We start from the raw sequence: 25,344 nt of genomic DNA, 5'->3' as shown, positions 1-25,344 counted from the left end.
TGCAAAGTTAGAGAGAAGAAAACTTCAGCTCCAGGGAGATTCGGACCGCTATGCTTACCGCGCCTCCCGAACCCGACGCCCCTGAAAGAAGCCCCGCACCCGCATCTGCCGCCGCACTCGCCTCTCGCGCGGCCCCGGGGGCCCGGCGCCCCGATCGGCGGTGACTGCGTCCGCGCGGAGCACCCAACCAGGGGGCGGGTAGGGGGCGGGCAGGGGCGGGCAACGTGGCCACGGGAGGAAGTTTCCTGAAGTTGTCGCTTTATTCCGGAGCCCGGCCCGCGACCTGGTCAGATCGGTGAGGCCGCCTTGCCCGGTAGAAGAAGTCGGAGTTGGGGTGCCAAGCGGGGAGGTGCCCCGAGACCGAGAGCGGCTTCATCCTCCTCTTTGCTCGCCCCTCGCCTTCCCGGAGCGCCGCGGGGATCGGACTTGTACTAAAGAAGAGGAGGAAGGGTTGGGGTCGCCAGCGTCTCCCCTCCCCGGCGGATACCGCTCCGGGCCGGAGCCGCGTAGACAGCCTCCCGGGACGTAGCCACGGGGTACCGGACCTCACCAGGATTATAAAACTGTTCGGAAGACCAATCCCCCGAAGAAAAGGCTGGTTGCCATGTGGGGACCACTGATCTGGACTCTGCTGGCCCTGCACCAGATCCGCGCGGCCGGAGCCCAAGGTACAGTGCCACCCCCAGTGGGGCTGGGGAAGGGGCGCGGGAGGGGCGCGGGGAGGGGCGCGGGAGCTCGCTGGCCTCACGGTCGCCTCCGGGACCCCGGGCTTGGCCTGGGCAGAGCCCTCTCCCGGGAGTTTCAGGCCCCTTTCCCCGAGTTTGGGGGCTCTCTTTGGGGGGCTGGAGCGGTCTTGCTGAGACTTGTGACTTCCGAATAAGGGAAGGTGGGGGTCCGTGCTGGGAGGCGTCGCTCGTGGAGCCTAAGAGGAGTCGGGGGGGGTCGCTACCCCCCCACCCGGGCTGTGGGTGCCCTCGGGCTGGTGTGGGAGGGGCGCGCCATTCCGTGCCGACCTCAGCGCCCGGCTGCACCCTGCTCCTCAGGCCGGGCTCCTGGGTCCCCGCTCGGTGTCCGCGGGGAAGGGCAAGGCCCTGCCGGGCACGCGCTGGCCGCCCCGGGGCGAGGCAGTGGGGCGGGAGGGCGGCGGGAAGGAGCCAGAGTAGAGCGCTGGGTTCCTGGATGGTCGCCCCGGGAGGGCAGTCTCGGGGCCTGGCCAAGTCTCGGAGCCCGCGCCTGGCTGCCTGGCCGGCCGCCGGGGCTGGGGGTGCTTCGCGGTGCTCGCCGGAGGCGAGGTCTGAGGCCCTCTCCTCTCGCGCCCACCCCCCTCCCCTCCCCCCGCCCCCAGACACACTCAGCGTCCCGCCTTTGCCTCCAGCTCCACTGGCCGCTCCAGTGTCTGCCGCCGCCGCTCTGACCTGTAGCTGCCTGGCGCAGCCTCAGGGTGGAGAAGGGCTGGTGGGTTTGGGGTGGGAGTGCTGGGAAGGAGGGGGAGGCGTGATCGATCCGCCCTGCCCCCCTCCAGAGGGCGGATGCCCAGACATACCGCCAGTCCTCGGGCAGGTCCCAGCGGGGGAGGGCGGCTGCACCCGTGCCTCCTTCTTGCCTTCGGTGTTCGCAGATCCAGACAGCAGTGCCAGCGGTGTCCGAGCGGCGCCTGCTGGGGGCGGCGGGAGACGAAGCCTGGACTGAGCTCCAGGACTCCCAGGGCTTGGCCTTCCATTCTTCCAGGCTCGGGAGGGGGCCTGGACCCACCCAGGGGGCGCCGGTCTGCGGAGGCTGCAACCTCGAAAGGGCCCCACCCCATCTCTGGAGTCCCAGAGTCGCAGGGACTCCAGTGAGCCCAGCGTCAGGCATCCCAGAGAGGCAAGATCAAACAGATAAAAATAATCAGCTCTCACTCACAGGGTGGAGAGAAGGATTTTACAATGTAATTTGCGTTAAAGCACTTAGAAATTTTGTAACGGGGCCCCGTAAATGTAAGGTAATAAGTTATTATTTTTATGATCATCATAAAATCTTCCAGCAGGCAGGGACTTCAGAGGTCGTCTTATTCTAGTAGCCATTTAACAGATGGGAAAACTGAGGTCTAGGGGCATTAGGTGACTTGCCAAAGGCTGCTGGGTGATCTGGGGGCGGGAGTCTGGACTGGGACCAGGTGAGTTCTAAGCCCCTCTCTCCCTGGAACTAGGACCATCTGCAGGTGGGGTGGGCTTGCTGGGACGGGGCCCTTCTTCTAAGGGTCCAGGGGGAATGTGAGGCTGGCAGAATAGAACAGGTTAGGCCTGGGGCACCTCGCAGATGTGTTTTGAGATGTCCATGGGGTCACTAGCTGAAAGCCAGGCCACTGGGAGGACTCTGAGGGGTGTCCGTCTCTATCTGGCTGCTTCTGATTTCATTACTGCACAGACTCCGGTAACCTCACGATTTCCTTGGGCAGGCGGCTCGTTAGTTCTTGTCCCATCCAAAACCAGGCTTGTAAGGAGTCCCCAGGGCACCTGAAGGTCCTTCCTTCTGGGTCAGCAAGTCGTTTCCATGTCCCACCTCCACACCTGTCCCATCCACCGAAGTCCAAGATGCCACGCGGCCGTCCTGCTGAAGTTCAGGCCAGGCCACCTCATGTCCTTGTGCTTCCAGAGGGAGAGGCTCGCCCTGTCAGAAGTGGTGAAGGTCTCTTTGATTGATTCACTCTCTCTCCCGCTTCTCTTGTTTGCTGCGGGCTTCAGTGTGGCTGCCCAGGTTCCCTGCTGCTCCGTTGTGTTCTCTGGCTCCAGAGAGAGTGTTTTCCAGCATCCATCGGGTACTCTCCTTCCATTTGTCTCCAGGGCGGCAAACCATGCAGAGGATTATGGGAACTTGGTCTCGGCCCAGGTCTGGGGGCACTGTTGCGTTGTGTGTCGGGGAAACAGGGTCAAGCATGGGGTTCCAGGGGGTTGTTTCTCGTCTGCTTTGGGGTTAGAGAGTGGAGTCTCTCCTTTGCTTTTTTCTCCATTTGCTTTGCTTTTGAGTTTGAGGCGATGCTGTTAACCCTTTGGGGTGGTTAGAGCCACTGGCACTGTGTGTCACTTCTGAGCCCATGAGCCCCGTTCTCTAATGATGATACAGAGTGAGGGACCAAGCAGTCTTCCTCTCTTGGGACAAACCTCACATTGGCTGCCAGATTTATCCACACAACCTAGTTTTTTTCAGGTGCAGAACCTGGGTAACACTACCTGTTTATACTGAAAGCTACCATTTGATCGTTTCCCCTGAAACGTGATGTCACACGGTTCCCACTCTTTCCCCGAACTAAGCGCAGGGTGTTGTAAAGAGAGCAGAGCACGTATGAGGATACCAGGTATTCAGGGGGTGCCTAGCAAGTGCCTGGCACGTAGAAGGTGCTTAATAAAGGGTAATTGTTATTTTTGTTGTTATTATGATTCTTTGTACACTATTAGCCAAGGGGCCACGAGGAGTGGTTCCTGGGCACCCACTGAAAAGGCCTTGAATGCCTTTTCCTCACCCAAGACCCTTCTCTGACTCCCTTCTGTGGCCGCATCACCATGACCCAAAGTGGCCCTCCAGCGGTCCCGATCCAGACCCCCAGGCATTCGGATTGGAGGGTGTCTGCATTTTAACAAGCACCTCGCAAGATGTTTCACGTGCCACTGCTGGTGGACATCTCTCGGAGGCTGGGAGGCTGGAAGGAGGGCGGCAGAGCCCAGCCAGCTGGTCCAGAAGCTTCTTTCAAGTGAACGGTGCCTGGGGGAGGAACAGAGGGGAGTCTGAGCTGAGGGAAGCAGGCAGTGGGAAAACCCTGAACGGAGATTGGGAAGCCCAGCCCCGGAGGATCCCGAGGGCTCCAAACGGAGAAAGTTTACTGCTGGGAGGTGATCACAATAAACGCCAAACAGTACTCAAGGGAGTGGGATGAAAGTTTAATGCTGTGGCTAAGCTATAATAATTAATTACTGACAGCAAAAAATAACTTATTGATCAGGGCTTCATACTCATTACCACAAGGCTGACTGGCGTGCTTGCCTGCGGCTCAGCTGGTACGTGTCAAGAGCCCCCGCCCCATGCGAGGGCGGCCCCAGGGGTGTCCCTGTTCCCTACCTCCCCTTCTCCCAGGGCCAGAGAGGTGGCTCTCGGCCCCAAAAACCCCTCGCCCTCGCCCTGTGCACCCCAGGGCTTCAGCTGGGCAGTCTGGAACATTCTGGCTGTGGATTGATGAGTGACACCGTTTGGTGCTTGTATTGGCCGCAGAAGATCACCCCTACCTGGGGTGGACAGACTCAGGACCCCCCCACCCAGAGACCAAATCATGCTGGCAGCCTGATACCTGCCTCAGAAACTCTCCCTTTCGTATATTTGTTCGGCAAATATTTATCGACCGCCTCTCCTTTATGTCCTCTGCTGGAAGGCCAAAGTAGGGGCCAGGAACCTTGTTCCGTCAGGGAAGGGAGGCTGGGAAAGAGGCCAAGTCCTTTACAGCAGTTTTCTGTTTAAATAGTGCCTGAACGGCCGACCTTAAAATAATGTGTTAAACTGCATATTGGTATGCACTCGATCTTGTACCACAGGACACAATTGGGCTGTAAGCTAAACGGTAATAGAGAATGAGCTTGTTCTCTGTCCTGAGGACTAACATGATCAGTACATCTGACTTGAAAGAAACATGAAAAATCATCTAGTGCTGTCCCCTGCCTACAAGCCTGGGACAAGTGGCCATGTGGTCTCTGCTTGCATACCCCTGGCGATGGGGGGCTCACTACCTCACAAAACAGGCTGGTTGTTAGACAGTCGTGCTTTATGTTGCTGAACCTCCCTGTGGCTGGTTATCCTAGGATTTGGCTGTGGGTGAAGGAGTCCTCTGATTGGCTGGAACCTCGCCCTCCCTGCCCTCTGACTCCTGGCCCCTCAGGGAGTCAGGAAACTGAGTTGGAATTGATGCAGGGTGTTAGGGTGCGGCCTGCGGGATTTCCACCCTGGCCCGCCTGGAGCACATTGTTGCAGCAGACAGCCCTGGAGCTGCCTGAAGCGGTGGGAATTAGTCATCATAAATTTGGGGCCTTGGGATGCCAATAGCAACAAATGGGCCAGCAGCAGCCCCACTGCCTGTAACGGAAAGGAAAACAGGCCGGTTGCTGAGACATCCCCGCTACCAACCCCGCCACTCCTCGTCCTCCCACCCACTCCTGTCCTCCGGGGACAGAAGGCGGGGCCAGTGAGTAATGCTGAGCCAGGGACCCACCGGGACTGCTCAGGGTCCTGGAGGGAGGGGAGGGAGGGGCTGCACAGCTTGTCTCATCAGACTCCCCGAGCCAGATGTCTGGTCCAGAAAGCCCCTCTCTGAGCCCGGGAGCCCCACTGAGGGCCCTCTCCTGCCAATACTGGAGGTGCCAACATGGCAATGGAGATGGCTTCCAGCCTGGTCCTGGCCTTCCTCTGTCACTGAGCCACCGGGAGCTGAGGCCCAGTTTCCTCATCTGTAAAATGAGGAAACGGAGTTAAAAATAAGTCTTGTATACCACTCCTCCCAGATGTCTGCACAGCTCAATCCTTAGTTAATCGGGCCTTTCCTCTGATGTCCCTGATCCGTCCCTAAACACCCTGTAACGTGGCATCTCCAAGCACCCATCCCTGAGCCTGCTTTCCTCTCTGCACAGCCCTCAGCTCCATCTGACATATATTGGCTTGTTTATTGCTGGTCTTTCTCATGTGGGCGGGGCTTTATATTATCCCCTGCTGTACCCCAGCTGCTAGGAGAGTGCCTGGCAGATAGAAGGAGCTCAACGAATATGAATTAGTGAACGAAGAATACATCACTGAATGTGTGAATAAGTGAACACTTACCTACCGCATAAAGCCCTCTGTCATCTGGTCTCTACCTGCTTCTCCAGCTCCTCTCCAGTCGCTCACCCACTCCCACGGGCCCCTCTGCACATCACTTACGCCCCGTGCCGTGGAGCCTCCACTGCGACGAGCGGCCAAGCCCCTCGGAGATGGGAGCCCTGCCCTCCAGCCTGGGCTTCCGTGGAATAGTGTTTATTTGTTTTAACTTTTTATTTTACATTGGAGTAGAGTTGGTTAACAATGTTGCATTAGTTTCAGGTGTACAGCAAAGTGATTCAGTTCCACATATACATGTATCGATTCTTTTTCAAATTCTTTTCCCATTTAGGTTGTTACACATTGATAATATTGAGTAGAGTTCCCTGTGCTGTATAGTAGGTCCTTGTTGCTTATCCATTTAAAATATAGCAGTGTGTACATGTCAATCCAGGATAGTGTTTCTGCTGAACCAGGAGCCCTTGCTCAGACTTCCGCGCCCCTGTTCCCAGCCTTCTGCACCTCTGGCCCTGCAGGTGAAGCTGCCTCTAGCAGTAGGGCCTCTGGGTTGGGTCCTTGCTGAATCTCTATCAGCTGAGCTCCATCTTTCGCTGGGGAGGAAGTTGGGAGGACTGGTAGGGGGCTTAGGTAATGCCCCCATCCAGGCGCGGAGGCACCTTTTGAAATACCTGAGAGGGGAAGACGTGCATTTACAATTAAATACTCTAGCCCGGCTCACTTCCCCTGGCAGCCCATTGGCCAGAGCTGATCACGTGGCCCCACCCAGTGGTCCTTCCCAGGCAAGGGAGCTGGGAAGTGCAGTCTTCTGTGTGCTGTAAAAAGAGCATCTCGACGCGCACTGGTGATGTCGAGCATTCCTAATAACTGCAGAGATGATACTGTGGTCTCCAGAAGAACATTTCTTACAGAGAGTCACTTCACCCAAGACAGGGCCATCCCTAAAGCATTCCCCTCCCTGTCTGTGCTCTTACTTTCCTGCCTTCTGAGGGTTTTTTTTCCCTTAAGCTGTTGAGAAGTGGCATGTAGAGGGGCCAGTGCCTTGGAACTGGGCCAACCTGGGTTCCAGCTCTGTCAGTTCAGGTTAATCTCTGCTACTTTGCATTCCATCACTTATATGCTCAAGCCCCGTTGGCTTGTTTGTAATACAAGGAGAAGTCGATGAGATGACACCAGCAGAGCACTCGGCATGGAGCCTGACGTATCAGAAGCACTTAATAAGCTAATGTAACTATATTTGTGCTTCTGTATTTGCCCCGCCAAAGGGTCTCCAGATTGGGCCTCAGGTTGCATTTTGTTTCCAGATTCTCCCCCTGCTGTCTTTTCTCCATATTTCCCCCGTATCTTCCTCTTGCTTCACTCTCTTTTGCTTCCTCCCCGGTGTAGAAAGATTTGGCCTCCTCTCCCCATGCTAGGCATCTAAAGAGGGGAAGCCAGCTCACAATTGCCACCCAGTTCTTTGTGTCACGTGCATTACAGTCATTACCCGCCTCTGACCTCCTTCACCTCCAACGTGTGGGTAACCTGAGGCTCAGAGCCATTGCCTGCCCAAGGCCCCCAGCTAGGAAGTCAGGATTTGTACAATAGCCAGGTCATGGAAGCAACGTAAATGTCCATCGACAGACAAATGGGTAAAGAAGGTGTGGTACATATACAATGGAATATTACTCAGCCATAAAAAGGAATGAAACTGGGTCATTTGTAGAGACGTGGATGGACCTAGAGATGTCATACAGGTTGAAGTAAGTCAGAAGGAGAAAAACAAATATCGTATATTAACACATACATGTGGAATCTAGAAAAATGGTACAGATGAACTGGTTTACAGGGCAGAACTCGAGATACAGACGTAGAGAACAAACGTATGGACACCAAGGGGGGAAGGGAGGGGGGTGGGATGAATTGGGAGATAGGGATTGACATATATACACTAATACGTATAAAATAGATAACTAATGAGAACCCGCTATATAGCACAGGGAACACGACTTCACTTTGCTGTACAGTAGAAACTAACACAATATTGTAAAACAACTGTACCCCAATGATAATAATAATAAAAGAAGTCAGAATTTGAACCCAGGGCTCTATGGGGCATCTTTCCACTGCCCCCCGCTGCCCTGCACCTGCACCACATCCTTCACTGATATCTTCCCGATGAGAGATGCCCAGCCTGTTGTGCTGTGTGGCCCAGGGGCGGCAGTGGAGTTTGGAAGTCGCCCTGGGAATTCATTCTCTTTCCCCTTCTGACCCTCCTGGTTCTTGCCTCTGCCCCAGTTGTGTCCTCAATGGGCCTTAAGCTGGCAGAACATGAGCGGTCAGGAGGGGAACCCCTTCCTTCCATGCCTCCTCTACTGCTTTCCCCTGTCCCCTCCCTGGAGATGTCTGGGGAGTCTCCTGAGGGTCACCTGGGGCATTCATGGCTGGCTGGCCAGTGACCGAGCTCTAGAGTCTTCTAAGCTGAATGGGGTGGAGAAAAGCAGCCATTAAACTTGGATGCCATTTAGGAAGCTATTAGTGACCTGCAGGGGTGATGAAATTTTGATGATGTGCTAATCCTGAAAGGAGGAAATATTATTGGCTGTAATGCAGCCCATTCAGGGAGTTCAGCTTCTGGGGTGGACACGGTGACTCTTCAGGGTCCGGGGGCCCCACACCTGGACTCCTCCACAGGGGTGCAAATGTGCACATGGGGAGGGAGGTGTGTTGCCTAAAGTCTGAGCAGTGACTCCTGCACAACTGCCTTGTCCCATATTATGTGAGCCAGGTCTGAATCTGGTACAGATGCCCCGTTCCTTGCTTTGAACTACGAGGGCCAATCCAGCGTCTGCCATCAGAGGGTCCAGGTGGGACAGAACAGGCCTCTAAGGGGCCTGAAACATACACGACTCCTTGAATTCATTTACCCGTCATTTACTGCTTGGATGACCTTAGATCAGTTACATAGCCTATCGGTGCCACAGTTGTTCCATCTGTAAAATGGAGATAACAGTCGTCCTCACCTCACAGGGTTGTGACAAGATTTAATGAGATATGCTAAGCTCTTAGGACAGAGCTCAGTGTGTAGCAAACATGGAGTAAGTGTTCATCATTGTCATGGTTGTCATCTCGGTGTCAGCGAAGCAAGGTCAGCTTTGGGCCTACAATCTGTCATGCGCCCTGTCCCCAAATGCCGCTGCTCTCTTTCTCTTTCACAGACCTGCCGGTATCCTCTAAACTTCCATTATTAGGGATTTATTTATTTGGTTGAGACATTCCCTGCCTCCAGCTTAAAATGCAGATACGTCACTGAGAACCCACATATTAAGCTATTATCAGCTGTTCAGGCCTTGAGGTGAATGTTTTCACTGGATCCTTTCCTAAAAACTCAAATTTCTGAGGGTAGCGTTCACAGACGTCTCATGTGTCTCTTCACCCCAACCTATGAAGGATTTTGGCCAGAAGGTGTTGGTATTAACCTTGTTAGCATTGAAGTTCAGAAACATGAAGAAACTTGCCAAGGTCCCTTGCCTTGTAAGAAAGAGACAATGAGAGGAGGTCAGCTGCCTCTTAGATCATTGCTTTTGGTCTGGTCAGAGCTTCCACCATTCAGGAATGGCTGACCATGCTGCCTGGGGATTTGGGAGCTGTCGCATTGGACCACAGGCTCTACCCCAGCTTGGGTGGGTGCAGGGGTAGGGCACGGGCTGTAGGCTGGAATGGCCTCTCCTCTCTCTAAAGCCCTTTCAAGATGCCCCGTCTGCTCTCCCACAGGGTCTTAGTGGTAGCATCTGAATGCTGAGTCCTCTTGCATCTCCCCCTACCCACCCCACTGATAAGCCTTTACCCTCATGGCTTCCCCCACTGGGTACCACCGCCAAGCCCTCCCCAGTCTGGCCCTGTGCACGGCTGCCATCTCACCTCTCCCTCCCCCCACTCTCATCCTCCACCATGCTCACCGCCCACCCCCCCAAGCCATCCGCGCCTTTCCCTCCTGCCTCCCCTCTGCACCCCATCCTCCCACACACCCCTGGGTCCCATGGCTGGAACGCATCCTCCCAGATGCCTCCGAGCCGTCGGGCTGCCAACGGTCTAGATGTCTCCTTTGGCACTTGGCTTTGTGGATTCTGAATTATCTTTTCGTGTGTGTGACTGATTTCTTTAACTACAGACTCCTTGAGTTTAGATTAATAACCCTTCATCAACAAGGAGAGAGGTATGAGACATAAATTATTGTTCGCCATTAATGAAGTTAACCCTTTAAAGCAGGGTGCTGTAGGGTGATAGTAACATCAGAGAGAAGGTAATAGGCTTGTGGGCCTCAGAGGCCACACCCCATTCTCACTGGGTCCATCCTGGCCCCCATGTCCTCCGTGGGAAAAGGTGGGTGTATAAGTACAGCATTTCCAAGCGCTCTCGCAGTGGAGGAGGTGGACACGTGCCCTGGGGGATCTGACCATGCGGCCTGAAGCTGCCCGCCATCCTCACAACCTTTTCCTTTTTAACATTTTCCTTTTTAAATGCGTGAAATTTTGCATTTCGTTCCACAGTCTCCCTGAGTTCTATTTTAACACACAAAGGAGATTTTCAAGCCCATTGATGTTGCTGGAAGATGTGGTATGTCTGCCCCCTGGCTTCCTGAACCCCCGGGATAGAGGGCAAAACTTGGCTTTGAAAAACTTGAATGAGGTGATCTCTTGGGTCACATCATCTGTGAGATTCCAAGATGCTTTACACGTATATATTTCCAGCATTTGTATTTAAATGTTTCTGTAACGTTTTATCTACATATCCACTTCGGAAAGTAGTTGTGTCCCAAATATAATCGACCCTGGGCCACTCTAACCGTCCGCCGGGGTGGTCTGGTGCCTTCTAGGTCCCTAGAGGACCCTGCTGCTTAGATGGTTGGCGTTTGCTGGGTATTCCCTTAGCTTCCATACCATTAGTGGGCCTGTCCCCTGGCCTGTCCCTGGGCCCTCCCTCCTTTCCCTTTTAATTTGCACCGGACATGCCACCAAATGCATCAGACTTCATCAACTCTACCACTGTAGCTGTGACTGAAAAAGAGCTGGGGGCGGGGCACGGAGTGAGGGCCTGAAGACTCCCTAGTAAGAGGCACTAGGCTCTGTGAAGCTGTGCCCACCGCCCAGGGGTCTTTCTCACTGACGCGCATCGGCGGCTTCCAGGAGAGCCGAGGTGACCAGAAGCCCATCCTCTAGCAAAGCAGGGCCTTACTGTAGTCGGCATCCCAGCAGCAGCTCCGCGCCCGGCCCTTGCAGCGCTAACTAAATGTTCCAGATCGACTTCAGCCACCCCCTCCCAAATCCTCTTGAAGCTCTTGGGCTCCTGGAAGCAAAGCCCAGAGCATGCGTGCCGTCCCAGACTCCCCCGGGGCAGCCAGCCTTCCCCGCCACGGCTGTTTGTCCCTCTCTGCCCCGGACTGGAGGCAGTGCTTCTGCCCTGAGACAGTGCCCAGCACTCACGCCTTCCTGCTCGGTCAACCTTGACGCCTCCCCACTCGAGCGGATGCTCGCTGGCTTTGCGCAGCTCCCGGCCCGGTGGCCCTTGACCTCCCAGTTTGGAACCCCGTCTCCCTGCCCTGGTGGAGCGGCTGTAGGCAGGGGGTGGGCGGGCAGGCCATGGAGAGGCCGGAGCTGCCCGGGAGGCCCGGGGGGAGTTCCTCATTAGCTCTGCCCCAAGCTCATTACCAAGCTGTGCATCACTGGGTGTCGTCAGGGCGGTAATAAATACGCCGCTGTCAGCGTTGATGTGATTTGCACTAATGAAGAGAAATCAGCCGGGGCGAGAGGAGGTGCCCCTGGCTGCGGCTCCGGGGGGCTGCAGAGCGCTGTCCACTGCCCATTCTCCCTGCCCCGGGAAGACAGAGGCCAGGCGCTGTCCACTGCCCATTCTCCCTGCCCCAGGAAGACAGAGGCCAGGGCGTCAGGGAGAAGGAGAGAGGTGTTGGCATTTAACCGCTTTCTCCCGGGCCCTTAGTGGCTGAAGAGCCTAGAAGATGCTGGAAGCCTTCGGGGGGGGGGGGGGGGAAGGAGCATTGTTCGGCCCCAGGGAGGGAGGGAGGGTGTGATGGGGGGCCCCAGCCTCAGCCTGGGCCCTGGGCAGAGGCAGTGGGGATCTGTTGGGTGAACCGCTGTGCTCTTGACGGTTCAGCCTCCCTCACAGGGCCCTGGCTGAGAGCGGCCGCAGGAAGGTACTGGGGAGAAACACAGGCCCATTGTCTGCGCCCCCCTGCCTGCCACCTCGCCTGCCTGCGATGTTAGGACCCATTGTCTCTCCAGGAACTTGGAATGTCCAGCCCCAGGGTGCGGGGAGCAGGCCTCTGACTCCAGCTTCCCCTGTGCCTCTGCTGTGTGAGAGCTCAGGGGCCCTGGACCCGCTGAGCCCAGCCTAAGCGTCCGACACACAGCTGGGGACAAGGGAGCAGCCCCTCCGTGGCGCTAGGCCTTGGGACACCCGGGGACTGAAGAGAGTCCGAACGAAGGAGGGGTACCCTTGCATCTAGGGCCTCGGGAGCACATTCTTGGAGCCCAGGTGTAACCTGCCTCGTTACGGGAAGTGAGAAGGTGGCCCGGAGCGATGGGGCTCACACCTGAACCTGCATCGGATCCCCTGAAGGGCTCGCTAGGATGCAGATTCCTGGGCCCCGCCCCCAGAGCATCTGGTCTGGGGGCGGGGCCCAGGAGTGTGAGTGTGTAAACAGGTTCCCAGGTGATGTGCTGCCACTGGTCCGGGGGCCACACTTTGAGAAGAACGAGCCTAGAGGTTTGAGAATCCGAGGTGCCACACTGGTGGCCATGATGAGCCACTTACGCTGCGATGGGCTCTGCCCGTTCCCCGCCGCAGAGGATGGTGGTGAAGCTCCGTTAGCAGGACCCGTGAAATACGTGCTGCACGTGGGAAGCAGGGACCACCTCCCCTTCCTTCTTCTTTTCTCATCATCAGAAGCTCTTGCTCCCAAAGTCCTTCCTTAAAAGGGAAAGAAAAAAAAAAACACCAGCCCAGAGGCCTCCTTCCTGGGAAGGGGAGGGCAGGGGGTGATGTCCTCTCCGGCTGAAGCAGGTTTTGCTAGGAGCGCCAAGGCAACCCTAATGCGTCCGTGGATAACAAAACCTCTCTTGGCTCTTTGAGCGCTCTCTCAGCACCTACTGGGTGCCAGACACAGGGCCTGGGCTCCAGCACAGGTTAAGGCAGGTCCTGCCTCTCAGATTGTTCATGGTCAAGTGTGGGCATCAAGCGTGTGGTCAGTGGTAGAGGACAGTGTGAAGGATGCTATTGCAGGTGGGAACCAGGTGATGGGGGGTGCAGAGGGGTAACCTGAGAATCCTGCCCCAGCGGCGGGGGCTTCCTGGAGGAGGTGACCTTGAAGCTGAGGTCTTCTAGGATGGGAGCTGCCCCCAGCGTCCTTAGGGAACACTGGGGGCTTTGTTTTTGTTTTGACGTAATAAACTGTACCTATTTAAAGGGTACAACTTGATTTTCCTTGACACACGTATAACACCTTAAATCATCACCAAAATCTTGATGACACTCATCACCACCAAAAGTTTTCTTGTGCCCTCGGTCACCCCTCTCTGGCTGGTGTATAGATCTTTTTCTTTTCCTTCTTTCTTTTTCAATGAATACATCCCGTTGTTCTAGCCTCATTTTTTGAAAACTTTCTTTTCGCCACTGAATTCTCTCTTCACCTTCGTTGAAAATCAGTTGTCCCTACAGGTGCGGGTCTACCTCTGGACACCATTGTGCTTCGTTTATCTATTTGTCTGTCTTTATTCCGATAGCACGTTGTCATGGTTACTGTTGCTTTGTAATAAGCCTTGAAAGCAGGTACTGTTAGTTCTCTGACTTTGTTCTTTTTCACAGTTGTTTTGGCTATTCTAGGTCCTTTCCATTGCCATGTGCATTTTATATTTTTCTTTATATGACATATGCATTTTAGAATCGGATTTTTAGAAATCCTGCTGGGGGGGCTTCCCTGGTGGTACAGTGGTTAAGAATCCGCCTGCCAACGCAGGGGACGCGGGTTCGAGCCCTGGTCTGGGAAGATCCCACATGCCGCGGAGCAACTAAGCCCGTGCGCCACAACTACTGAGCCTGCGCTCTAGAGCCCGTGAGCCACAACTGCTGAGCCCACGTGCCGCAATTACTGAAGCCTGCATGCCTAGAGCCCGTGCTCTGCAACAAGAGAAGCCAGCCACAGTGAGAAGCCCGCAGACCGCAACGAAGAGTAGCCCCCCCGCCGCAACTAGAGAAAGCCCGCGTGCAGCAGCAAAGACCCAACACAGCCAAAAAATTCATTCATTCATTCAAAAAAACACCCTGCTGGGACTTTTGAATTGCACTGATGATACAGATCAAGTTGAAGGGTGTCGATATCTGACCGCATCGAGTCCTCCGGCCCGTGAACATGGGCTGTCACCCCATTCTTTAGTTCTTTGATTTCTTCTCAGCAACATGTTGTGGGTTTCACAGTATATGTTTTGTACATCGTTTGTCAGATTTATCCCTAAATATTTCAGATTTTTGATGCCACTGTAAATGCTTTTTTAAATTTCGACTTCCAGTGGTTTGTCTGCAGGATATAGGAACACAGCGGATTTTGACTCAGCTCAGTGATTGGTTCTAGTAGCTTTTCTGTAGACTCCATCAGATTTTCTGCACAGATGATCAGGTTGTCTCCAAAGGCACAGTTGAACTACTTTTCCAACCTGGATCCCTTTCATTTCTCTTTCTTGACCTGTTACACTGATGAGACCCTGCCTGGGGCCTTTGTTTTCATCCCTTGCGTTGCTAAGCAGCACTTACACGGGGAGCAAATGCCCGCCTTCGTGGTGGCTTAACCAATGAGGTCAGATTGTGCTTCCTCCCGTGCCCCCCACCCTGGGTGCTCACGCCCAGCCGCACGTGCACTCTTTGGCATCAACCAGCCTATAGAACCTCTGCAAGCTTCAGGAGGGGAGCAGGAAACAAAAGCACAGTGACTCTCTTGTCTCTGTGTGTCCACACGTGTGATGAGCACGTGCATTTGGGGGGGGTATCTTCCTCCCCAGACCCCTCCTCTAGCCGAGTCCTGGAGCCTCCTCCCTAAGGGGCAGTAGGTGAGCTAGAACTATAGGGCAACTCAGAGAACCACTAAGGTCAGATTACAAAGGGCTACCCATTTCACAGAGGAGGACATGGGGCCAAGGGACCCAATGAGGTGTCCTAAGTCACAGGGCTTCTGAGCTTGGGATTTCAGGTACCCTTTGCAGGCTCCATCCCGTGGCAAGTGTTGGCATTTTGGTTTTCACCTTAGCTGAAAAGCCAGCCTCTGGCAGGACTGTGATTCCTCTGAACCCTCTTTCTCAGCTCCAGCTGAGCTACGGGGATGGTCACAGCAGCTGAATTGGGACGTGGGAGAGCTGCAGCCAGCTGGGGTCCAGGGGGTCCGGGTGCAGACAGCCACGGAGCAGACAGGGTCTTTGCCAGGTGGAGGGGGAGGGAGGTCAAGAATCAGCCACAGGACTTCCCTGGTGGCGCAGTGGTTAAGAATCCGCCCGCCAATGCAGGAGACACGGGTTCGAGCCTTGGTCTGGGAAGATCCTACATGCCGCAGAGCGACTAAGCCCATGTGCCACAACTACTGAAGCCTGCACGCCTAGAGCCCGCGCTCCGCAACAAGAGAAGCCATGGCAATGAGAAGACCACTCAAGGGAGAGCAGCCCCCGCTCGCCACAACTAGAGAAAGCCTGCGCATAGCAACAAAGACCCAAGGCAGCCAAAACTAAATAAATAAAATGAATAGACTTATATAAAAAAAGAATCAGCCACAGGTGTGGATTTGGAAGAGGGGCCAGCCTCTCACATTTCCTCCCATAAGCCCCAGGGTCTCCTGGAGTGTGATGGGCTTGAATAGCCCTTTATAGGGTTGAGAGTCAGTTCTTAGAGCCCCCTGCCCAGACGTTCAGCCTAGGCTCCCCTCTGCTACCCCAGCTCTCAGCCCCAGACACACAAGGCAGCTTATCTCCCAGACAATGAGCTTTTGGAGTCAGGGCGTGATAACAAGAGGTCCCACAGACCGAGCCTTTGCCACGAACCAGACACAGATTGTCTGGTTCTCTCGACAAGCCTGTGCGGCAGCATACCTTCCCCATTGTACGGATTAAGGAACTGAGGGCTCACCCCGTGCCCACCGTGCTCCTGACCCACCTGCCAAGGACTCTGCCAGCCTGTCGCAGCCTCTGCCCATGACTTTGTGTTCATTGCCCCCAAGAGCAGTAGCTCTTGTACCCTGGGGACCCCAGGCTCCAGCCCTCTCCAGCAACCTGGGGTCTCCAGGCCTGTTTCCACATGGAACAGGACACTGGAGCACCCCAGACCTCAACTCCTATGGAAGGAGCCATCGCTGAAAAAATGCAGTCGAGACGTACAGTCACCATTGTCATCATCCCGTATTTGGTTGAACCTAAGACATCACTTGTAAGACACATCATTATTTTATGTGCCACCGAGAAAGAAAAAAATGCGGCCATTTCATCTGCAGTAAGATGCGTTCTGACTACAGAGATGTAAAAATGCATTTGGAATCCCTGAAATTGGATAACAGCCATGATTTCTATAATGCTGCCCTACCCCCCGCCAGATTCCGTCCTGAGGGTCCTGCATGTATTAACGCATTTTACCCTCACAGCAACCCCCTTCGTTTGGATTCGACCATTGTCTCAACCACGAAACAGGCCAATAGAATCGATCCAGAAAATTTAAGATGCTCATCTTGGCGGTGCTCATGGATTGGCCAACATCATGGAGATTCCCCTGGGATCCTGGGCCCCAGCCAGCACTTAACTCTGTCAACTGGGCCCAGGAAGGCCACCATGGAGAAGGGCTGCAGGGTTAAGAGGCCGCCCCAGTGGACTGAATGCTGCTGCCCTCTCCGAACTCATGTGTGCATCAGAAAACTCTGGGGACCCACCATGGACCAAGTTCCCCAGGCTCAGACCCCTGGGTTTGCCTCCAGGGCTCTAGAACACTCTCCCCTCCCCCATCACCATCTTCCTGGCACATGCTGGGCCTGATGAAGTCTCTCCCCGTCCTGCCCTGGGCTCCGCATTCCTCCCGAAGCTCCGCCTGATGCCAACACCTGTCTCCTGGGGGACAGTGGCCCCAGAGGAATGAATGTCTGGCTTCGGTTCCTCCCCAGGCCTCCCCTCTGAGCTGGGACTTGCAGGCCGGGCCAGAGCTTCTGAATCAGCTCCACTTGGCTCTCTCCTCCCCTGTGGCCAACCCCGAAAGCCCAGTGGAGGGCTCGGCTCTAATTACACGAATCCCTGAGACAGGCTGGCACAGCTGAGCACCCTGCATCCGCCCAGCCCTTGGGTGTTGGGTGGTGTTGCTGGTGGTTTCCATGGAGAAGCTGAGGCCCAGAAGACAGCTGGCCTCTCTCCACCCCTCCCCAGCCTTGGCCAACCCATTAGTCTGTTCTAGGCGCCCCCTGAGGCACCATTCTGGGGTGTTACCTCCCCGGCCCTCAGAAGGTCCTTCCTCATGCCTTGACTGTCCAGAGGTTTCCATGTGTGGAGGTGTGGGCCAGCGCTGGCCTGCCCATTGGACGCAGTTCTGTCTAGCTCAATCCTGCTCGTTGATGACGCCAGTGGGACAGCTCCGAAAGAGGGTCCAGCTCCAGCAAGACCCCTAACCCACTGGCAGGACCTGCAAAATAATCTGCAGGGCCCAGTGCAAAATGAAAACGCGGCCTCTTGATAATTATTAAGAATTTCAGTGTGGTGACAGCAAAACATTAAACTAAGAACAGGACCCCTGAGCGCGGGTCCCGGCCCCTGAGGCCAGCCCCGCCCACTGGCGAGACCCTTCAGGGATTCCCCTCCCCTCTCCTGGCCTCCGTCTCCTGGTCTGTAAAAGCAGAGAGTTGACCCATCCAGGACCCTGTTTTCCTCCTGCCGTTGTCCCTGGGCCCCCCCCCCCCCCACCTGTCCTTGGCCTGAGAAGGCAAGGCGTTCTCCTGTCTCAGGCTCTCGGGGTAAGAGAATAGGAGGCAGAAGGGGGAGCAAGTGTAGACACTGCTCCAGGAAGTGCGCCAGTTTTGTCCAGTGAATCGTGAATGGAGGGGAAGGATCTGGAATTCAGCCCCGTGTCTGGGGGGCCTGCTTGTCTGGTCCTGTCTGGGATGCACTGCCTGTCGCCTCATCCCATGAGAAGCCGTGTACAAAACGCCTGTGTCTTCGAAGCCAGAGCACAACCTCGGCTGGAATCCAGGCCCTGCTGCTTGCTAGCTGTAGGACCTCAATAAGAGACCCTCCCAGCCTCCGTTATCCCATCTGTCGAATGGGGCAGCAATATACATTGCTCAGAAAATGTTAATCCTCCTATATCCAGATTCCTTCTTCCCTGTGACTGGCTGGCTCTTTGAGGGAAATCAGGAAGATCCTTCAGCAACATTGGATAGATTCTCCTCCTACAGTCGGCGGTGGCGTGGCGCATCTGGCACATAGTAGATGCTCAGTAAATACCGGTGACTATTCACAGCAGTCCCGCTACCACCATTGTTAAGGTTGTGTCTTCCCCAGGGATCAGCCAGGTGAATTCGGGGCTTTGGGATGCACCAGTGCTTTGAGTGGCTGAGAGCAGTGCTTGCAGCATCAGCACCACTCAGGGTTTGCTAGAAATGCAGACTCTCGGGCTCATCCCCACAGCTGATGAATCAGAATCTGCGTTTGAAGATCCTTAGGTGATGTGTATGTACATTAAAGTTGGGGAAACACTGGAGTTCGTTTGCTGCTGTTGCTATCTAAAGATATATTTTAGGAGGGCAGAGGCCCTCCTAAAATATGTGCTGTCGGTGCCGTCAGCTTTCATAGAGTGGTTTGGAGGGGCTAGTGGTTGCCTAAACCCGGTCTGTTGAATCTCATTTCTCTTTGCTGAGGACAGCCCTCTTCCCAGCCCCAGCCCCGACTGGGAGGAGGGAGTGTGGGCCCTGAGCTGTCCTCCCCCATTCCTCCTCCTGGAAAAACAACCCAGAGGCCCTGCTTTGTTACTGGTCTCTCTGCAGTGCCATCTTTCATTCAGGAACATGAAAAGGAATCACCCCTTTAAATAAACAAAATGGAAAATTCTCCAGGGGACAAGCACAGGAGCGCACTTATGAGAACTCATCACTTATTTAAGTGCAGTTCCCCAAACAGTGTGGACCCATTAAATATCAGGGAGAAAAGCACAGAGCAGCCCAGCCGGACCCACAGGCAGGAGGGAGCTGAGTGTGTCTGGGTCTGAGAGGGGGTGGGGTGCGGTGGAGTTGACCCGATGGGGTCCGAGTCCCCAAGGCGGCGTTAGGCTAGATCTGTGTACCCTCCCTGCCCATCCCACTTTTGCAAAGAGGGAACTTAACTAGGTTGGGGTGCAGTCTCAGTTCCCCAGTCTCTCTTCCCATTCAAGCCCTGGGGGGCCTGGAGGGGGATGGGAAGGCCTCCTCCCGCCCACTCAGGGCTCTGGACCGAGTGCGATATTCCCTACTTCTTGACTCAACCAACTAAGGTCGTGGATAAGAGCTAGCACCCTGGGGCCACACTGCCTCTGTGGCTGTGGACAAGCAACCTAGCCTCTCTGAACTTAAGTTTCCCCATCTGTAAGTTGGGGATGGTAGTACTTGCTTCTTGAGAATTAAACCTTATTATATCTTAGAAGAGCTTCTGCCATATAGTTAACCCTACATGAGTATTTGTTAAATAAGTTGAAATAGGAAGCAGTAATCCAGTGGGGGAGAGATGCCTTCCCCTGGGGAATCAGGAAGGACTTTGTCTTTCACCAGAAATTTGGGGAGATGTCAGCCATTATTTCTTCAAATATTTTCTGTGCCCCATTCTCTCTTTCCTCTCCTTCTGGAACTTTACTGCCACCTATATCAGATGCATTGATATTGCCCCACAGGTCCCTAAGGCTCTGTTAACTTTTTAAATTTTTTTCTCTCTGTTCTTCAGATTAAATAGTTTCTATAGGTATATTTTCCAGTTCACTATTTCCTCTGTTTTCTGCATTCTGTGGTTAAGCCCATCTACTGAATTTCAAATTTTCACATACTTTAGTTTTCAGTTCTAAAATTTACGTATGGCTCTATAGATCATATGTATTTTTTTCTAGCTTGCTAAAGACGTATTGTCTTTTCTTTCATTAAGAGCATATTGTCGTTTACCTCACTGAGTATAGTTAGAAGAGCTACTGTACAGTCGGTGCCAGCTGACTGCAGCATCTTCATTTCAGGGTCATTCTCCATTGGTTGTCTTTAACCTGGGGAATATTTCATATTTTCCTGATTCGTTGCATGTGGAGTAACTTTGGAAGGTATCCTGGGCATTGTGACTGGTATGTTATGGAGAACCTGAATTCTGTTATATTTCTTCAAAGAGTATTGATTTCATTTCTGTTTTAGTGGGAATTCACTTAGTTGAATCAAACTGCAAATGCTGTCTCTTGGAACAGTTAGCTCAAATCTCAGTTCAGTTCTTTTATCTTCAGCTGGGTTACTTCCAGTCTGCCCTGAGCTTGCATGGTTAGAGGGTCAGCCAGAGATTTGGGCAGAGACTAGATACAGAATTTGGTGTTTCTCCCTTTGGCTCTCTCCTTTCCAGTATTCACCCCTCACTTTTCCAGTGGCTGTGGTTGCCCCATATTCTCTACTTCTTCAGGCAGAAAGACTCTGAGTTTTCTACTGGAGTTTTATTATTACTATTATTATGTTAAAGTTCACATGACATAAAATTAACCATTTTAAAGTGAACAATCAGTGTTCATTTTAGTACATTCATAATGTTGGACAGCCACCACTTCTATCTAGTTTCAAAAGATTTTCATCAGCCCGAAAGGGAATGATGAAAACGACCCATCTGCAATCCATATCTACGGATCTACTTATTCCAGATATTTCATGTAAACGGAACCATACCATATGTGACCTTTCGTGTCTGGCTTCTTTCATGGGGCGTGACGTTTTTGAAGTTCATCCATGTTGTAGCATGTCTCAGTACTTTGTTCTTTTTTTATGTCTGAATAATATTTCACTGCGTGTATATTCCACAATTTGTTTATCCATTCGTGTGTGGTTTTTTTTTGTTTTTTGTTTTTTGTGGTACGCGGGCCTCTCACTGTTGTGGCCTCTCCCGTTGTGGAGTACGGGCTCTGGACGCGCAGGCTCAGCGGCCATGGCTCACGGGCCCAGCCACTCCGCGGCACGTGGGATCTTCCCAGACTGGGGCACGAACCCATGTCCCCTGCATCGGCAGGCGGACTCTCAACCACTGCGCCACCAGGGAAGCCCCATTCGTGTGTTTTTTTAATTTACTTATTTATTTTTTTATTTTTTGGCTGCATTGGGTCTTCGTTGCTGTGCGCAGGCTTTCTCTAGTTGCAGTGAGCAGGGGCTACTCTTCATTGCGGTTTGTGGGCTTCTCATTGCGGTGGCTTCTCTTTTTTGTGGAGCATGGGCTCTAGGTGCACAGGATTCAGTAGTTGTGGCACACGGGCTCAGTAGTTGTGGCTCGTGGGCTCTAGAGCACAGTCTCAGTAGTTGTGACGCACGGGCTTAGTTGCTCCGCGGCATGTGGGATCTTCCCAGACCAGGGCTCGAACCCATGTCCCCTGCATTGGCAGGCGGATTCTTAACCACTGCGCTACCAGGGAAGTCCCATATCCATTCATTTGTTGATGGACGCGTGGGCCCTTTCCACCTTTTGGCTGTTGTGACTAGTGCTTCTGTGAACATGTGTGTATCTGCATTTGTTTGGGTATCTGTTCTCAGTTCTTTGGGGTGTATACCTAGGAGTGGAATTGCTGAATCATACGGTAATTCTGTGCTTCACCTTTTCAGGAACTGACACACTGTTTTCCACAGTTCCTGAACCATTTTACATTTCTCACCAGTAATGTACCAGAGTTCCAATTTCTTCACATTCTTCACCAACAATTATCTTTGAATTAATTAATTCACTTGTTTAATTCATTTGTTAAAGTATCTTAGTGAAGTGGCACCTCATTGTGGCTTTGATTTTGCATTTCCCTGATGAGTAACAATGACGACCATCTTTTTACCTCCTTGTTGGCCATTTGTATATCTTCTCTGGAGAAATGTCTCTTCAAGTCCTTTGTTCATTTTTTTAATCATGTTGCTCATCTTTTTGTTGTTGCGTGGTAAGAGTTCTTTATATATTCTGGACACTAGACCGTCGTCAGATATATGAGTTGCAAATATTTTCTCCCATTCTGTAGATTGCATTTCCACTTTCTCGATAATGCCCTTTGGTGCACAAAAGATTTTAATTTTGATGAAGTCCACTTAACTATTTGTTCCTTTGCTGTCATATCTGAGAATCCATTGCTAAATCCAAAGTTATGAAGATTTAACTCTGTGTTTTTTTCCTAAGAGTTTTATGGTTTGGTTCTTATATTTAGGTCATTGATCCATTTTGTATTAATTTTTATAGGTGGTATGATGTAAGGGTTCATCTTCATTGTTTTGCATATGAAGATCCAGTTGTCCTGGAAGCATTTGTTGAAGAGACAATTTTTCCCCATTGTGTGTTCTTGACAACCTTGTCAAAAATCAGTGGGCCATAGATATATGGGTCTAATTCTTGCCTCTCAGTTGTATTCCATTGGTCTCTGTGTTTGTCCTTCTGGTGGTACCACACTGTTTTGATGACTGTAGCTTTGTTCTGTTGAGAGATTAGCTCTCTGTGCTGTGCTGACTTCAGCCAGCCCTCAAGTTAAAAGCCATATGGAATAAAGAAGATGTGGTGTATATATATATATATATATATATATATATATACACACACAATGGAATATTACTCAGCCATTAAAAACAATGAAATAATTCCATTTGCAGCAACATGGATTGACCTAGAGACTATCATACTAAGCGAAATAAGTCAGAAAGAGAAAGACAAATACCATATTATATCACTTATATGTGGAATCTAAAATACGACACAAATGAACATATCTGTGAAACAAAAACAGACTTACAGACATAGAGAACAGACTTGTGGTCGCCAAGGGGGAGGGAGGTGGGGAAGGGAAGGACTGGGAGTTTGGGGTTAACAGATGCAAACTACTATATATAGGATGGATAAACAACAAGGTCCTACTGTAGAGCACAGGGAACTATATTCAATATCCTGTGATAGACTATAAGAGAAAAGAATGTATATATGGATAACTGAGTCACTTTGCTGTCCAGCAGAAATTAAACACACCACTGTGAATCAACTAAACTTCAATAAAATTTAAAAATAATAAAACAGCAGCAAAGCCACAGAAAGCAGGGGGGAGCCATACAAAACAGGAAACTCACCTTGTGCCGTGGGCGTCTTCAAGTCCTGTCCAGAAGCTGCTGCTTTGGTTCACTGTCCAGTGCCTTCAGGTTGTTGCTTTCTTTGTACCCTGTCCAGAGTTTGTGGGCTGTTAACTGTGGGTTGCTTGCTCTGGCAGGAGTTTACTGGGCCGAGCCAGGAGCAGAATCTCCTCTTGACTCTCCCCTTCCTCCTTCCATTGCTTTCCTTGGCTTTTAAGTGAGAATGTTTTTAGTGAGGATAGCAGAAGCGATGGGATGGGAAGTTCCCTGCCCAGGTACTTTCTCCCTGGAGAAGACTTCTTGCTTGGCCCGTGTTCCCCTGAACCACGAATATGGCGGTGCGGGGAGGGGGATGCTGGGGGATGCTTTCCTCCTGTATCATTCCTGGGCTCTAAGTGGATGGAGATTCCAGAGAGAAATGCCCTTGTGTTCCTAGGACAGAGCTGAAGTCTCCTCCTTTTTTCACTCTTTTCCTCCTTTTTTTTTTTTTTTTTCACTTCTCAGTACTGTGCTGGGCACATGGTAGGCTTCCAGTAGCTCCTCATTGAAAAGTAAAGTGTTTGTGACTCTAGCAAAGATAGAGGAGTGATGTTTCCCTCTGGCTCTGCTGCCCTCCGGGGTTGGCCAATTGCTGCCCCCCAGGAAGATCCCGTTTGGGCAAATTATACAAGAATCAACACAGACCTGGAGCCCGCCCTTTCCACAGGGAGAGGCAAATTGGCGTGAATGGCCATTTATACCCCAAGCCAGAAGCAAAACTTTACATGTTGCTGGGCCAAGGCAGGGGGGCTAATTAAGAGGGACATTCCTAAGTATCCGAACTGTGTCATTTGCAGACTAATGAACGGGTCTTGCTTAGAAAATTAACCGTTTTCCCTGCTTACAGGTGAGGAAACCTGCTTATTGGATCAAGGTCTCTCCGGTTTGCCTTGGATTAAATTAACCACCCCCAGTTCCTTAACGGGCTTTCCCCTCTGACCCACTACATTCCACGGGGCTCCTGGCAGGCTGGGCTCCGTCTGGTGGTGAATTCATCTGAGAGCAGCTTGCCCTGGTTATGACTTGTTTTACTTCGTTCTGTTCTGTCTTGGGTATTTCCATCTGGGTGTCTTCTTAAAAGGGGGATTGTGTGTATGTTTTGTCTCTTTGGTACAGCGCTGCCCAGGGGCAGGGGGCTGGAGGAGATGACTTCCAGAGAGGTCTTTTCAACCTCCTTCTCACATTATCCTTTGCTTCTGGAGATGCCTGTAGAATTCTTTAGTTAATGGGCTATAAAGTGCTTTGAAAACACAAACTGTTAAGTGGCATCTGGCTGGACTCACTAATTATTTATGATTTCAGAAGAGCCAGTTAATTTACCAGGAGAGGGGGTTATATTGGCAGGGATGGTGAAACATTCAGGAGAACCGTGTAAACAGCAGGGACCCCCGTCCCCCTGAAGCTCTGTATCCCCGGGGGATGCTACTGGTTAAACTGCACGGGGAGAACCCTCTGCAGCCAGGCGGACGAGGTCTCTGGGCGGCACTACCCCCCTTGCCACCTCTCTCCCCACATTGCCTGGAGTTCGAAACCAGAGCCAGGGACCAGAAAGGGGGGGGGCCGGGGGGGGGCGTCTCCAGATTCATCCACTTGCCTTAGAGCGAGACTGTGTTCAGACCCAAAGAGATGGGGGGACTCTTTCCCTGAGAAAGGCCCCTCCAGCAGCTCCGAGGTCTAGAATCAGAAAGGTGATGTGGGTTCTTCTTGCTGCTGCTAAAAGGCACCCCTGGGCCCCCTCCCCTCCCCCCGGCAGCCCTCTATACCTCCCTCACTAGGTGGAGGGCAGCTCTCTTACCCTCCCCACCGCCGCCCACAAGTGTGTTCACTGCCCCGGCCTTTCTTTCCTTCCTTCCCTCCTTCAGTAACTATTTGTCCGGCGCCTCCCGTGTGCTGGGTGGGCCTGTGAAGACCCTTGGCCTCTTATCCCACTCCTTGCTCTCCACTCTTCCGAGGAGAGCACGCTTCTCAGCCTGCCCCGCCCGCCCCGTCCAGGCTCAGCTGTCCCCACTTGAGAAGGGGCCCCTCTGCCTGGCGCCCTGGAATCTGACCCCTTCCCCAGGCAGCCCATCCAGCGGAGACCTGGAAGGAAACCACGCAGGGCCTGCAACTCCGCTGAGCAGACCACTGCTCCCCTCCCCCCTTCC

At 52.8% G+C, this 25,344-nt stretch overlaps 1 protein-coding gene across 1 annotated transcript in view; it reads left to right on the top strand.

The window, feature by feature from the left end:
- Positions 1-307: 307 nt before the first annotated feature.
- The window catches only part of SDK2 (sidekick cell adhesion molecule 2), a 258,172-nt gene continuing 233,135 nt past the window's right edge, over positions 308-25,344 (top strand). The window contains exon 1 of the mRNA XM_082860149.1: positions 308-668. Coding sequence (XP_082716275.1) covers positions 605-668 — 64 coding nt within the window. The 5' untranslated portion in view covers positions 308-604. The remainder of the gene's footprint in view (positions 669-25,344) is intronic.

Source organism: Leucopleurus acutus (assembly GCF_964270905.1).
Source record: "Leucopleurus acutus genome assembly, chromosome: 19".
Taxonomy (NCBI): Eukaryota; Metazoa; Chordata; class Mammalia; order Artiodactyla; family Delphinidae; genus Leucopleurus; species Leucopleurus acutus.
This window is presented reverse-complemented; position numbering and strand designations above follow the sequence as displayed.